The 15,554-nt window shown below is 45.4% G+C and overlaps 1 protein-coding gene across 2 annotated transcripts in view; it reads left to right on the forward strand.

Moving 5' to 3' along the window:
* Positions 1-15,554, forward strand: part of CLCN7 (chloride voltage-gated channel 7) — a 279,608-nt gene that overhangs the window by 168,035 nt on the left and 96,019 nt on the right. For both annotated transcript variants that reach the window (XM_033914321.1, XM_033914322.1), the window contains 3 exons: positions 3,159-3,223; positions 6,715-6,831; positions 8,762-8,816. In XM_033914321.1, the coding sequence (XP_033770212.1) occupies positions 3,159-3,223; positions 6,715-6,831; positions 8,762-8,816 (237 nt within the window). The remainder of the gene's footprint in view (positions 1-3,158; positions 3,224-6,714; positions 6,832-8,761; positions 8,817-15,554) is intronic.

Raw genomic sequence — 15,554 nt, forward strand, 5'->3', positions numbered from 1 at the left:
CGATACTCTGCAGATTTTTCGCTACAGTATCTTCCCTTCAAGCTCCCCTAGTATACACCAAAGACAAAGTATGGGGTCTCTAATTCCTTTTTGGGAGACCAAAAGAGTTTGAACTGAGCAGTTGCTCCAAGTATATTTTGAAAGCTTCTAGGAACGCAGAATACTGTGGCGACACGCTGAGCAGATTTCTTCATCCACATCAGTGGATGCTTTATTTTCACAACCTTATATCAGGCGTTCTCTCTTCTGGGGTACTCCTCAGATAAACTTATTTCTGTTTCCCCAAAATTACATGCTGCCTTTCTTCGGTTCCAGACAATCTGCTCGTCATCCTTTAGAGGTATATGCTTTTCTACTGATTTTCCCAATCTGTAGCCTCAGCAATTGCTGATCTTCAGATCCTGTCAGAATCATGTTTGAAACATCCAGAGAACCGTCTTCATAGTGGTCCTACTAGCAAAAGTGGTCCTACTTTTCATTATGGTATACTCTTCCTCATCAGGATGCTTCATGCTCTTCTATATATTTAATGTTGGATTTCCTTCTCCTCTAAACCAATTCAGGACTTAAAACTACTTCATTCAAAATTTTCCTAAGTACTTTCGATGCTTTCCACATGCCAATCGACAAAAATTCTCTGACTGTTCTTTCTTGTGTTCACAAGTTATGTGGGAATTTTCCATATCTTACCACCTCTAAAATCGTTTCCAGTGGTTTGGGGTCTTACTGTTGTTCTCATCAGACTTATGAAACCCTCCTTTCCAGCCAATATTTTCTATGCATCTTGCCTTTTTCACTTTGGTGATTATTTTAATCCTCATCACTTGTGCAAGTCTAGTGAGTGCGCTTTCAGCATTGGTGTCCTACCCATCTTTTAAGCTTTCTACCAGGATACGGTAGTTTTCTGCTGTTATCCATGATTCCTACTGAATTTAGTCACACAATCCCATTGGAAGCAATCTTTGTGCTTCCAGTTTTCTTCCCAAGCCTTATTCTCTCTCTGGAGAAACAGCTCTTCATACTTTATTCTGTAAACAAGCCATGGCTTTCTCTTTCAACGGGCTAAGCCACATCCAACATCTCAACGGTTCCTCCTATTTGATGCCTACATTTTTGGTTGGTTTGTAATCAAGAGAACTTTGTATTGCCTTTTACTATGCTCAGCCTAGGCTGTAGCTCGGGGGGTCGTATAACAGCACAAGATCCCAGCTGTGGCAGCTTTAGTCATTTCTAGCATTCCACTCCAATCGATGAAACCTATAAAACAGCTACTTGGTCTTCAGTTCATACGTTAACGTCTTACTACTGTCTGGAACCCTTTCTAGATGAGATGGTTACTTCGGCCAATCAATATTCCAATTTTATTCTCTTAATGGCCAACACTCCCTCCACCCCATTGTTAAAAGCTAGGGAGTCCCACATGTGAAAATATGGGATAAAGCACAGTTACTTACCATAATGGGTGTTATCCAGGGACAGCAGGCAGATAATCTCACAACCCACCCACCTCCCCTGTTTGGCTTCTTAGCTTGCTTACGGAACTGAGGTACCATGAGCCTACATCAGGCGGGAAGGCACTTATGCATGTGTGGTGCAGGCAAGTCGCAAAGTTTATTAAAATTTAAAGTGACAGTACACTTTTAATACTGTCTGTACCGGGGCTCTGTGGATGATGTCACCCACATATGAGAATATCTGCCTGCTGTCCCTGGATAACACCTGTTATGGTAAGTAACTGTGCTTTTTGCTTATAAAAGTATCTCACAATGCCTGGTTTTATGCATATTATGAAAATATAAGTGGCTTAAATACCATTGGCTGCTGCTGACTGAATATTGCCCCTTTTGTTTATTTTTACTTAGAAAAACTTGGAAATTTTATTCTTGAGTAGCTGTAATTCCTAAGAGCTTTCTCCTATTTTGTTATGAGGAAAAAATCTCAGTCCCTTTTCCTTAAATGCTTTTATTGATGGAAGGGTTAGTTAAGTTGTTTTTTATATGATCTTGCAGTTTCTTCCTCCTCTTCTTGACCTTCCAGCTCATTTGGAACTAGGGTTATGATCTGGTGCTGTGAGGCAAAATTTCAACAGAGTGAAGTGGAGGAAATACAAAAATATTCCAAAATTAAAATATTCCAAAATTAAATTCCAAACTCTCCACTAATTTGCCAAGAGTCACTATAAGACGAAAGAAAAAGCCTCAGGTCACTGGCTCCACCACCACCGCCCACATCATCGGCATAAAAAGCATTAGTTAAAAGTGACTAATAGCCAAACAAATGTTAAATGGAACCCAGATCTCTACACAATAAAGCTTGTTATCTCAAAGCTGTCTCTTGCCATTCGGTCTCATACAGTCCTCTTCTTTAAGCCAATGTTTTGTATGCTCGCCGTGACCTGATGCTTTTTCTTTCATCGTTTAGTGACTCTTAGCAAATTAGTGGAGAGTGGGATTTAATAGAATATTTTTGTACTCCCTATACTGTAACATTCTCTTGGGATTTTGCAGCCAAAGTGCATGACCCCTGGGTTTTTAGCATTAAAATCTTTGCTGCTAAACTCTAAACCATCACTTGGGTTTTGCTAGATCCCTTCTCAAGTATTCTACACTTTTTCCAGGTTGTGGTTGTTTTCCCCATTGTAGACTTTAGTGTTATCCCCACAGAGGTAAACTTTCCCTACAGCACTTCTACAATATCACTTACAGAAATATTGAAAATAACCAGACTAGGGCTAATCCTTGTGTGACACCAATTGGTAGTGCCCTTTTCCTTGGAATGAATTCTATTTACCATTCCCCATTGCTTTTTCAATGGAAAGGAAGCTCTGGACTGAGGGATCAAATAATGAAGATGAAAGGAAAATTAAGAAAATACAGTATTTGTTTATGAAAAGGGTGGGGAATGTATTGATTATCCTGCCAGTGGAGCTGGTGGTGGTTAAGTGGACATCATCTGAATCTAGGAAACCATGGGACAAGTACAAATGATTTTGGAGGGGGGAGTAAAGGATTTTAGAGCTTAGTAATTCATATGGATAGGCAGACTGGTTATGGTCTTTGTCTATTCTCGTTTTCTGTTTTTGATAAAATAGATTAGGAAAGAAAAATTGAAAGTGAACATGTGAAGTAACTTGTGTTCATGTCTTCTGTTGGCTGCAGGAGGTGTCCTTTTCAGTTTGGAAGAAGGCGCATCCTTCTGGAATCAGTTACTGACATGGAGAATTGTAAGTGTGTTACAGACTAGCTCTGGCCCTACTGTAAGGGCTTAAATTCTGATTTATCTGACAGGTGATCTCAGTTTTGTCCCTTCCTGGGGTGAAAGTTGTAGAGGGCATCTGTTTGCTTCTTTCCTCCCCTGTAGTCTCCAAAGCTTCACTTTGGAAGACTCTTTTCCCTCTTGGTTCATTCCAAACTAATATGTTTGATGGGGGTACTTTGCTGGTCTACCAGAAGCTTTATCATTAAGAAATAGGCCTCAGAAGCAACCACATTTTTCCAAAGAGGAGTGATACGGTTTTCAGTGGGTACTTCCACCATTTGGCTAATAACATTTTTCTAGTTTTTTGATTTAAACTTCTCTATCATATCTCTCCTCTCCCGCCTTTCCTCCAAAGTATGCAGATTGAAATCTTTAAGTCTGTCCCCATATGCCTTATGATGAAGACCACATACTATTTTAGTAGTCTTCATCTGGACCTACTCTATCCTTTTTATATCTTTTTGAAGGTGCTAGTGTTTTGTAAATACATTTTGTATACTGTACCTTATTGATGCAGGAAATTACACAATGTATTATCTTCTAGTTCTGCCCCCTTTCCCTTACCTGCCTATTCCTTTTCTGTATTTCCCTTGTTCTAAAAGAGAGACAATCCCAACCTCCTGGCCAACCTCATCTGGACTGCACAATAGCAAACTCAAAGAGAGTAGGGAAGTTGTATGCTGGTGAGCCTCACTTCAATTGTTGGAAAAATAATGAAAGTGTTGCTGAAAGAAAGGATAGTGTACTTCCTTGAATCTAATGGGTTACAGCAGTGGTTCCCAACCCTATCCTGGAGGACCACCAGGCCAGTTGGGTTTTTGGGATAGCCCTCATGAATATGCATGGGGCAGATTTGCATGCCTGTCACCTCCATTATATGCGAATCTCTATCATGCATATTCATGAGGGCTATCCCAAAAACCCGACTGGCCTGGTGGTTCTCTAGGACAGGGTTGGGAACCACTGGGTTACAGGATATGAGGCAACATGGCTTTACAAAAGGTAAATCGTGCCAAACGAACCTTATTGAATATTTTGATTGGATGACCGGAGAGCTGAATCAAGGACATATGCTAGATGTAATTTACTTAGATTTCAGCAAAGCCTTTGATACGGTTCCTCATAGGAGGATGTTGAACAAGGGCTGAAGTTAGGACCCAAATTGGTGAACTGGGTTAGAAACTGGCTGTCGGATAGACGCCAGAGGGTGGTGGTTAATGGAAGTCGCTCATAGGAAGGAAAGGTGAGTAGTGGAGTCCCTCAGGGTTCGGTGCTGGGACCAATCTTGTTCAATATGTTTGTGAGTCACATTGCTGAAGGGTTAGAAGGAAAAGTGTGCCTTTTTACAGATAATACCAAGATTTGTAACAGAGTAGACACCAAAGAGGGAGTGGAAAATATGAAAAAGGATCTGCAAAAGTTAGAGGAATGGTCTAATGCCTGTCAACTAAAATTCAATGCAAAGAAATGCAGAGTAATGCATTTGGGGATTAATAATCGGAAGGAACCATATGTGCCGGGAAGTGAGAAGTTGATATGCACGGATGGGGAGAGGGACCTTGAGGTGATAGTGTCCGAAGATCTAAAGGCGAAAAAACAGTGTGACAAGGCGGTGTCTTCTGCCAGAAGGATGCTGGGCTGTATAAAGAGAGGCATAGTCAGTAGAAGGAAGAAGGTGTTGATGCCCCTGTACAGGTCATTGGTGAGGCCCCACTTGGAGTATTGTGTTCAGTTTTGGAGACTGTATCTGGCAAAGGACGTAAGAAGACTTGAAGCGGTCCAGAGGAGGGCGACGAAAATGATAAAAGGCTTGCGCCAGAAGATGTATGAGGAGAGACTGGAAGCCCTGAATATGCATACCCTAGAGCAGGGGTGTTCAATGTCGATCCTCGAGGGCCGCAATCCAGTCGGGTTTTCAGGATTTCCCCAATGAATATGCATGAGATCTATGTGCATGCACTGCTTTCAATGCATATTCATTGGGGAAATCCTGAAAACCCGACTGGATTGCGGCCCTCGAGGACCGACATTGGACACCCCTGCCCTAGAGGAAAGGAGGGACAAGGGAGATATTATTCAGATGTTCAAATACTTGAAGGGTATTAACGTAGAACAAAATCTTTTCCAGAGAAAGGAAAATGGTAAAACCAGAGGACATAATTTGAGGTTGAGGGGTGGTAGATTCAAGAGCAATGTTAGGAAATTCTACTTTACGGAGAGGGTGGTGGATGCCTGAAATGCGCTCCCAAGAGAAGTGGTGGAGAGGAAATCGGTGACTGAGGTCAAAGAAGCGTGGGATGAACACAGAGGATATAGAATCAGAAAATAATATTAAATATTGAGCTAAGGCCAGTACTGGGCAGACTTGCATGGTCTGTGTCTGTATATGGCTGTTTTGGGGAGAATGGGCTAGAGAGGGCTTCATTGGCTGGGAGGGTGTAGATGGGCTGGAGTAGGTTTTGACGGAGATCTCGGCAGTTGGAACCCAAGCACAGTACCAGGTAGAGCTTTGGATTCTTGTCCAGAAATAGGTAAGAAAAAAAAATTTAAATTGAATTAGGTTGGGCAGACTGGAAGGACCATTTGGGTCTTTATCTGCTGTCATCTACTATGTTACTATGTTATCCACTGCTCAACGATGGATTCCTTATGTGTTCAGTAGCAGGAGACAGCAGATCATTTCATAGTATGATTGTCATCAGTTCTATAGAATTTTTACAGCTCATTGCACATTATTTGTACCCATTCCTCTGATTGACTGTTCCCCTTGACTGTATCCATGACATCCCGTTTGTCTGTCTTGCCTGTTTAGATTGTAAGCTCTTTTGAGCAGGGACTGTTTTCTTATTCTTTGTGAGTCTATGCAGCGCTTCGTGCGTCTGGTAGCACTATAGAAATAATTTTTTTTTTTTTTTTAAGTTGCCTCCGCTGAGGCAGACCAGAGGTCCATCTCGCCCAGCGGTCCGCTCCCGCGGTGGCCCATCAGGCCCATTTCTTGAGCAATGGTCCCAGACAATCCCTATAACCTACCGTTACTCTTATCTGTACCCCTCAATTCCTTTATCCTCTAGGAACCTATCCAAACCTTCTTTGAAGCCTTGTAACGTGCTCCGGCCTATCACAGCCTCCGGAAGTGCGTTCCATGTGTCCACCACCCTCTGGGTGAAAAAGAACTTTCTGGCATTTGTTTTAAACCTGTCTCCTTTTAATTTTTCTGAGTGCCCCCTTGTACTTGTGGTTCCCCATAATCTGAAAAATCTGTCCCTGTCTACTTTTTCTATACCCTTCAGGATCTTGAAGGTTTCTATCATGTCTCCTCTAAGTCTCCGCTTTTCCAGGGAGAAATTAATAGCAGTAGTATTAAATTGTGCACTGAGATTGAAGTAGTGAAGGTATTTTTGTATTTTTAGTTTTATGTTTCCAATTTCAGTAAACCTCCACTTTCTCTTCTTCCAGTTTTTTGCCTCAATGATCTCCACTTTCACATTAAACTTTGTGCTCAGCTTTTACAAAAACAAACCAGGGGACTTGTCCAACCCAGGACTCATCAACTTTGGCAGGTTCGATACCAAGGTAAAGCACGTCATATCTGGGCTATATTCTGAAACTGTGTATATAGAGGATAACCCCTTGTTTTCCACACTAGGAATAGGACAGGAAATGTGAGGAAAGATGTAGTGGGAAGATTGAAGTTAGATACAAGTAGAAACTTTCTACTTTGAGGATAGTCTAGCAATGAAACATGTGACATAGACAGTTGAAAGATTCTCCATTTGAGAGGGGAGGGGCGGTTTAGCACAGGTTAAACAAAACATTTGTCTGCAGTGTTCTGGAACCAGAGATAAATAACTGGACAGGTAGCATCTGGAGGTTTTTGATTACCCTGTTTCACTGTGATATATAGCAGGGGTCCCCAACCACCGGGCCACGAACCAGGCCGCACAGAACTTTTTATTTGATTTATATTACAGGTAGACCCTGGGTTCTGGCCGTTCCTCCTCCCAGCTGCAGTTCTCTTCCCAGAGCTATGAGCTGTGGCTCCTACTCGCTGCCTGCGGCTGACCCGAAGTCCTTCCCTCTAGGCTTCCGGGTCAGCCGCAGGCCATGTGTAGGGACCATGGTCATGGCTTTGTGATGAGAAGTGCAGCTGGGAGGAGGGAGCCACCCTGAACAGGTAAACACCTGCGGGAGGAAGGCATGAATTTGGGACACAGAATTTAGGGAGGGAAGGGTGAAGAGGGGCGCATTGGGACATGAGAGAGAGGAGATGCATTGGGAGGGACTCAGAAGGAAGGGAGGGAGCACAAACTTCAGACAAAGGATGGAAAGAAGGAAGGAAGGAGGTAGAGGGCATGAACTTGGAACATAAGATGGAAGAATAGAAGGAGTGAGGGAAAGAAATGCTGAGGTGGGGAAGAGAATAGAAAGGGAGAATTGTTGGGCATGAATGTCTGAATGAGAGGGAAAGAGAGATGGAAGGAGGGAGGGGAACATGAACTTGGGACACAGGATGGAAGAATGGAGGGAGTGAGAGAAAAAGATGCTGAGGTGGGGGAGGGAATAGAAAGGAAGAGTTGTTGGACATGAGTGCTTGAGTGAGAGGGAAAGAGAGATGGTGCACATGGGGATATGAAGAAAGGGGAGAATTGTTGGAGATGATATATTATGCACTTTATTGATTATGTGCTTGAATCCCCCCTCACCCCCAGGTCCGTGGAAAAATTGTCTTGCATGAAACTGATCTCTGGTTCAAAAAAGGTTGGGGACCGCTGATATAGAGAATATTTATAATGTGCTGCCTTATGAAAATAATCTCCAAGCACTCAATCTGACATGTAGAGCAAGTTACCCAGTCTTGTGGAATAATCTATTTTATTTTTAACATAACGGGTAACATGAAGGAGGGAGAATGAAGTGCTGCAATCAGCTTTTGATCCAGAAATGGTCTTTACAGACATTATTCCATTTTTTATGGTCAGGACTAGCTTTGGGGAGGGTGAGTGGTACCCTGAGTGGAGTGGGAAAGGGTGAGGCCTTGCATCCAGCTATATCTTCCACCCCTTACCCCAGGTTGGGTCAGCAGGAGGTCATGTGGCATAACCAGTGGTATCCCTTGTATTGCTTCTCAAGTGACTGAACTGTGCACCCTATTCTAAAGCTGACCTTGCTTTATACTATAGTTCTTATCTATATTTGGCATATGCTTTATGAGCTTAATATAAAGCTGCTTCTCATACTGTATTTGTCAGATGTCTTCTGTGCTTATCATTTGGGTTTTCATATTTTCTAAAGTTTTCTATTTAGGAATAAGTACATTTATAAAAAATCATATCCCAATTTAGCTTTAATTTCTCTTCTTCTCGTACCCCCAATATTATCTGTTAGCTTCAGATGGTTCTTTTTATATAAAGTAATATTAGCTGTTCTGTAAGTATGTATTTTTCTTCCCACTTATTCATAATTGGTATTAAAAGTAGCAATATTGTGGTGTTATTCATTGTAGGAAAATGGATATAATATCTATGAAATTTTTATCTTCATATGCATGGGAGCAATCGGTAAGACTTTTTTTTTTAACATTGTATTTGTAAAGAATTTTAGTTCTTGATAGAGAATGACATGGGGACAAATTATTTTCCCATCCCCGCAAGTTTTCCTATCCCTGCCCCATTCCTGCAAGCTCCATCCTCATCTGCACAAGCCTCAAACACTTTAAAATCATAAGTGTTCAAGGCTTGTGCGGTTAAGGCAAAGCTTACAGGAATGGGACAGTGATAAAACTCACAGGGACAGGACGGGGAAATTGAGTTACTGTGAGGACGGGGACAAATTTGTCCCCATTTCATTTTCTAGTGCTTGAGTACATCAGAGCAAGCTTTCCTCCTACACCAGGGGTCTCAAAGTCCCTCCTTGAGGGCCGCAATCCAGTCGGGTTTTCAAGATTTCCCCAATGAATATGCATGAGATCTATGTGCATGCACTGCTTTCAATGCATATTCATTGGGGAAATCCTGAAAACCCGACTGGATTACGGCTCTCAAGGAGGGACTTTGAGACCCCTGTCCTACACCATCTTCCCCAATACAACACAGGTAGCAGCAGTGTAGACTTCCTTTACAAATGGTGTATCTTGCATGGAGAGGCAGGTACAATCCAAAACAAAGGCATAGAGAAGGTAACCTGTATGTTTTGCACAGAGCAGCAGGCACAACTCTAGCCACCTCTTTGGGCTGCCTAGATGGACCATGCTGGTCTTTATCCCAGGACAAGCAGGCAGGTATTCTCACAAGTGGGTGACGTGATCCAACGGAGCCCCGATGCGGACGCCTCACAAGCAGACTTGCTTGAAGAAACTCGAAGTTTCGAGTCGCCCACATCGCGCATGCGTGAGTGCCTTCCCGCCCGACATCGGGTGCGTCTCCTCAGTTCTTACTTTTCCACGGAGCCAAGAAGTCCGTCTTCGACTCTCCGCGTGAAGTGTTTTTCACTTGTGCCTTCTTTGTTTGCGGTTTTGGGTTTATTTTTCTCAGAATCGCTGGTTTTCTTCTTTATTTTCTTCTTTTTCCAAAAAAAAAATTTCTTCCGTTTGTTCGACCGGGCAGGCCACGTGGTCGCAGCCCCGCGGCTTCGATCTTGCGGCGGAGCTTTTTTGGCCTATGTCCCGGCCTGCAACCGGTTTTAAAAAGTGTTCCAAGTGCCAGCGCGCGATTTCTCTGACGGACCCTCATCGACGCTGTCTTCGGTGTCTCGGGCCTCAACATCTCCCGAAATCGTGCCGGCCTTGCTCAACACTTAAGCCTCGTTGCATCCTGTGGGAGCAGCTTTTCAGCATGGAGTCTTCGATGGAGCTTTCGTCATCGAGGGGTGCTTCGCCTTTGACATCGTCCGATGCACTCTAGGCTTCCACAGCTTCTGCTCCGGGCCTCATCAAACCTGCCTCGTTTGTACCGGCCATGTCTTCGACAACTGCTGCAGTGCCTTCCTCTGTCTCTTCAGGTCAGGTAGCACAGCAGCCCATTCCCCCGGTGGTGCTTAAAGTGCCCAAGGCTTCTAAGTCCAAGCACTCTCACACTGCCTCAAGGGAGCAGGAAGCCTGTGCAGGTGGTCCCGTTGGAGACTCTGACCCATCCTTGCTGGCTTCGATCCAGACCTTGTTGGAGAAGCAATTTATTCAGCTCTTTACTACTATGGGGCCGAAGCTTCTCTCACAAATCCAGCCTGGGCATGCGGAGGTCTCCCGCGAGTTTGAGCCGCCTCCTGTGCCTCAGTCGTATGCACACTCTCTGCAAGGAGCAGAGTCTCTGCGAGTGTCTGGTCTGGCATCTCGGCATGCATCGCAAGGAGCAGAGTCTTTGCCCATGCCTCCATTGGAGCCCGTGCACTCGATGCAAGGAGCAGAGTCTTTGCGAGTGCTTCGAGGTTCTTCCACTCAACAGCCTCTGCTTCGTTCCACTGCCTCCAGCCCTATCCATTCTTTGGGGGCTTCAGCAGGGACCCGCTCTCCTCGAATGTCGAGGCCTGCTTCCAGGCACAGCTCGCACCATCGATCGAGGCATTTTCTGAAGCATTCATCCAGGCATGGAGGAGTGTGTGGTGCAGTGGTTGAAGCTACAGCCTCAGCACCCTGGGGTTGTGGGTTCAAACCCCGCGCTGCTCCTTGTGACCCTGGGCAAGTCACTTAATCCTCCATAGCCCCAGGTATGTTAGATAGATTGTGAGCCCATCGGGACAGATAGGGAAAATGCTTGAGTACCTGATTGTAAAACCGCTTAGATAGGCGGTATATAAAATCCTAATATACTAGATACCTCATCGGAAGCAGCCTTTTCTGCAATATTCCCCACCGCATCCCTCGACTATGCCGCTTCCGGATTTCGAAGACCCGGTGGGTTCCCTTTCTCCATCAAGATCGACTTCTTCATTGGGACATGCTGCCTCGACGTCCTCGAGTCCCTCTCGAGGCCAGACTTTGGCAGATCAGCTGTCCTTTTCATCATTTCTGCGCCAGATGGCAGCTGATTTAGATATTCAACTTGACACTGGCTCCAAGTTTTCCAAGGAGTATCTCGAGATCATGCATCTCCCTCAACCTCCTGCTGAATCCCTCAAGCTTCCTCTACACAAGCTTTTGGATCAGACCTTTGTCCGTGGTCTGGAAACTCCTTATTCCATCCCAGCTGTTCCAGGCAAATTGGATTCCAGATACAGGACTGTTCATCATAAGGGATTCGACCACGCTCAATTGTCTCACCAATCCCTTCTGGTCGAATCTTCTTTGAAACGTTCTCACCCTTCTTAGGTTTATGCCACTGTTCCGCCGGGAAGGGAAGGTAAAACGATGGACAGGTTTGTTCGTCGCATCTACCAGAACTCTATGATGACCTTCAGAATCCTCAACTACAATTTTCATTTCATCACTTAACTTTGAGTTTTTTCTCTCTGTTCTCCAAAAATTCATGCCTGAGGTCATTATGCCTTTGTATAGATCCATGGTGAGGCCCCACCTGGAATACTGTGTGCAATTCTGGAGGCCGCATTACCGTAAGGATGTGCTGAGGCTGGAATCGGTCCAGAGAATGGCCACCCGGATGGTCTCAGGACTGAAGGATTTCCCGTACGAAGAACGATTAGATAAATTACAGCTATACTCGCTTGAGGAGCGCAGAGAGAGGGGAAACATGATTGAGACGTACAAGTATCTCACGGGCCGTATCGAAGCAGAGGAGGATATCTTCTTTTTCAAGGGTCCCACGGCAATAAGAGGGCATCCGTGGAAAATCAGAGGTGGGAAACTGTGTGGGGACACCAGGAAATTCTTTTTCACTGAAAGGGTGGTTGATCGCTGGAATGGTCTTCCACTTCAGGTGATTGAGGCCAGCAGCGAGCCTGATTTTAAGGCCAAATGGGATCGACACGTGGGATCTATTCACAGGGTAAAGGCAGGGGAGGGTCATTAGGGTGGGCAGACTGGATGGGCCGTGGCCCTTATCTGCCATCTGTTTCTATGTTTCTATGTTGTTTGGATTCTCGAGCACATTTTGAATATCAAGAAGTTCTTGCATCCTTATCCCAACTCCAGCTGCAGCTTCTTCAGTCCTCCTATGATGCTTTCGAGATGTCTGCTCGAGCTATTGCTTGCTCGGTGGCCATGAGGCGTCTGGCATGGCTCCGTACTAATGATATGTATCCTAACCTGCAGGATCGGTTGGCTAATGTTCCTTGCGCTGGCACTGACCTCTTTGATGAGTCCATTGAGGCAGCCACCAAGAAGCTTTCGGACCATGAGAAGTCTTTCACATCCATTCTCCGTCCCAAGCCAAAGCCAGCTCCTCCTCGACCTGCACGCCCGCCTCTAATTTACCAACGGCGCTTTCCACCTAAACAGGCTCCTGCCATTCGTCAGCCTGTCAAGGGGCAACATCCGCAGAAACAGCAAAAGCCTCAGCCACCTGCTGTTCCTAAGGCTCCTCAGCCTTTTTGACTGTCTAGTAAGGAGCATAACCTCAGTCGTTCTGCCCTTTCCCATTTTTCCCCCTATCGGAGGTCGTCTCCATCATTTTTTCCACCGATGGACGACTATTACCACCGACCTCTGGGTTCTTTCCAATGTCGGGGAGGGATACTCTCTTCAGTTCCATCAGGTTCCTCCGGAACATCCTCCAAGAGAGTATCCTTCCAACTCTGTCCAGACCGTCCTTCTTCTTCAAGAAGCTCAGGCTTTACTTCAGCTCCGAGCTATAGAGCTCAACAGAACAAGGGATTTTACTCCCGGTACTTCCTTGTTCCGAAGAAGACGGGCGATCTGCGACCTATTTTGGATCTCAGGGTGCTCAACAAGTTCCTAGTCAGAGAAAAATTTTGCATGTTGACCCTGGCGACTCTTTATCCCTTCCTCGAGCAGAACGACTGGTTATGCCCTCTGGATCTCAAGGAGGCCTACATTCCTATCCATCTGGCCTCCCGCCAGTACCTCAGATTTCGGGTGGGAGATCTACATTATCAGTACAGAGAGCTCCCTTTCGGCCTGGCCTCGTCGCCCAGAGTCTTCACCAAGTGCCTGGTAGTGGTGGCTGCAGCGCTCAGGAACCTTGGTCTTCAGGTGTTTCCCTACCTGGACAACTGGCTCATCAAGGATTCCACGTCTCAGGGAGTCGTCTTAGCGACTCAGCGGACTATCTAGTTCCTGCAGAGTCTGGGATTCGAAATCAACTTTCCAAAATCCCATCTCCAACCTTCTCAGACTCTTCCCTTCATCGGAGCTGTTCTAGATACAATCCAACTCAGAGCGTTCCTTCATCAACAGCGTCTGGAGACTCTTCTCCATCTTTGTCAGTCAGTCTCCTCTCGCCCGTCCATCTCGGCGAGACACATGATGGTTCTTCTGGGTCACATGGCTTCCATGATACATGTGACTCCTTTTGCCAGACTTCCCCTCAGAATTCCTCAGTGGACCCTGGCATCTCAATGGACGCAGGTTTCTGACCCTCTGACTCGACACATCCAGGTCACTCCTGCTCTGACACAGTCTCTTCACTGGTCGATACTCTCTTCCAATCTATCCAGAGGCTTACTTTTTCACACGCCCCCCCCCCATCAGAAGGTTCTCATGACCGATTCTTCAACTTACGCTTGGGGGACTCATCTCGATGGTCTCCGTACTCAAGGCTATTGGACCAGTGCGGATCGTCAGTGCCACATCAGTCTGCTGGAACTCAGGGCGGTTTTCAATGCTCTCAGTGCTTTTCAGCATCTGTTTCACGACCGTGTAGTCCTCATTCGCACAGACAATCAAGTCGCAATGTATTATGTCAACAAACAGGGTGGCACGGGATCTGCCTCCCTCTGTCAAGAAGCTCTGAAAGTTTGGAATTGGGAAATTCGCCACAACACCTTCCTCAAAGCTGTCTACATTCAGGGGGCGGACAATGCCTTAGCAGACAACTTGAGTCGTCTTCTACAACCGCACGAATGGACTCTTCATTCCACGCCCCTTCATCACATCTTCTCTCTGTGGGGAATGCCTCAGATAGATCTCTTTGCAGCCCCCCACAACTTCAAGCTGCCTCAGTTCTGCTCCAGGATCTACACTCCTCATCGCCTCGAGGCAGATGCTTTTCTTCTGGACTAGACGAATCTCTTTCTATATGCGTTTCCTCCGTTTCTTCTCATTCAAAAGATGCTGGTCAAGCTGAAGTCCAACCATGCCACCATGATTCTGGTTGCTCCTCGGTGGCCCAGGCAACCCTGGTACTCCCTTCTCCTTCAACTCAGCAGCAGGGAGTCATACCTTCTACCAGTTTTTCCCTCTCTGCTTACGCAGCATCAGGGATCTCTACTTCATCCCAACCTGCAGTCTCTACACCTGACAGCTTGGTTCCTCTCAACATAGCTCCTATAGTTTTCCCAATCTGTGAGGGATATTTTGGAAGCTTCCCGGAAGCCGACTACTAGACAATGCCATCACCAAAAATGGACTAGATTTTCTACTTGGTGTTTTTCTCATCATAAGGAGCCTCAACGTTCCTCCTTATCTTCTTTGTTGGACTATCTGTTGCACTTTTCTCATTCTGGTCTCAAGTCCATCTCGATCCGAGTCCATCTTAGTGCAATTGCTGCTTTCCATCAGCCTATTGAAGGGAAACCTCTCTCTGCTCATCCTGTGGTTTCCAGATTCATGAAAGGACTTTTCAATGTCAATCCTCCTCCCAAACTGCCTCCAGTGGTTTGGGACCTCAATATTGTTCCTACTCAATTGATGAAACCTCCATTTGAACCAATGGACAAGGCTCATCTGAAGTATCTCACTTGGAAAGTGGTGTTTCTCATTAGCCTCACTTCTGCTCGACGGGTCAGTGAGCTTCAAGCTTTGGTTGCGGATCCACCTTTTACAGTGTTTCACCTTGACAAGGTGGTTCTTCGCACTCATCCGAAGTTCCTTCCTAAAGTGGTCTCGGAATTTCATCTCAACCAATCCATTGTTAGCCTCATTCTCAGCCTGGAGAATCAGCTCTTCATAATCTGGACTGCAAACGTGCTTTGGCTTTCTACTTAGAACGCACCAAACCACACAGAACTGCTCCTCAACTTTTTGTCTCCTTTGATCCGAACAAGTTGAGGCATCCTATCTCTAAGCATACCATCTCCAATTGGATGGCGGCTAGTATCTCTTTCAGCTATGCCCAGGCTGGATTTCCTCTTCACATTAAAGTCACAGCCCATAAAGTCAGAGCAATGGCAGCTTCTGTAGCTTTCTTTAGATCTACACCTATTGAGGAAATTTGTAAAGCTGTCACTTG

This window comes from Geotrypetes seraphini, chromosome 11 (assembly GCF_902459505.1).
Source record: "Geotrypetes seraphini chromosome 11, aGeoSer1.1, whole genome shotgun sequence".
Taxonomy (NCBI): domain Eukaryota; kingdom Metazoa; phylum Chordata; class Amphibia; order Gymnophiona; family Dermophiidae; genus Geotrypetes; species Geotrypetes seraphini.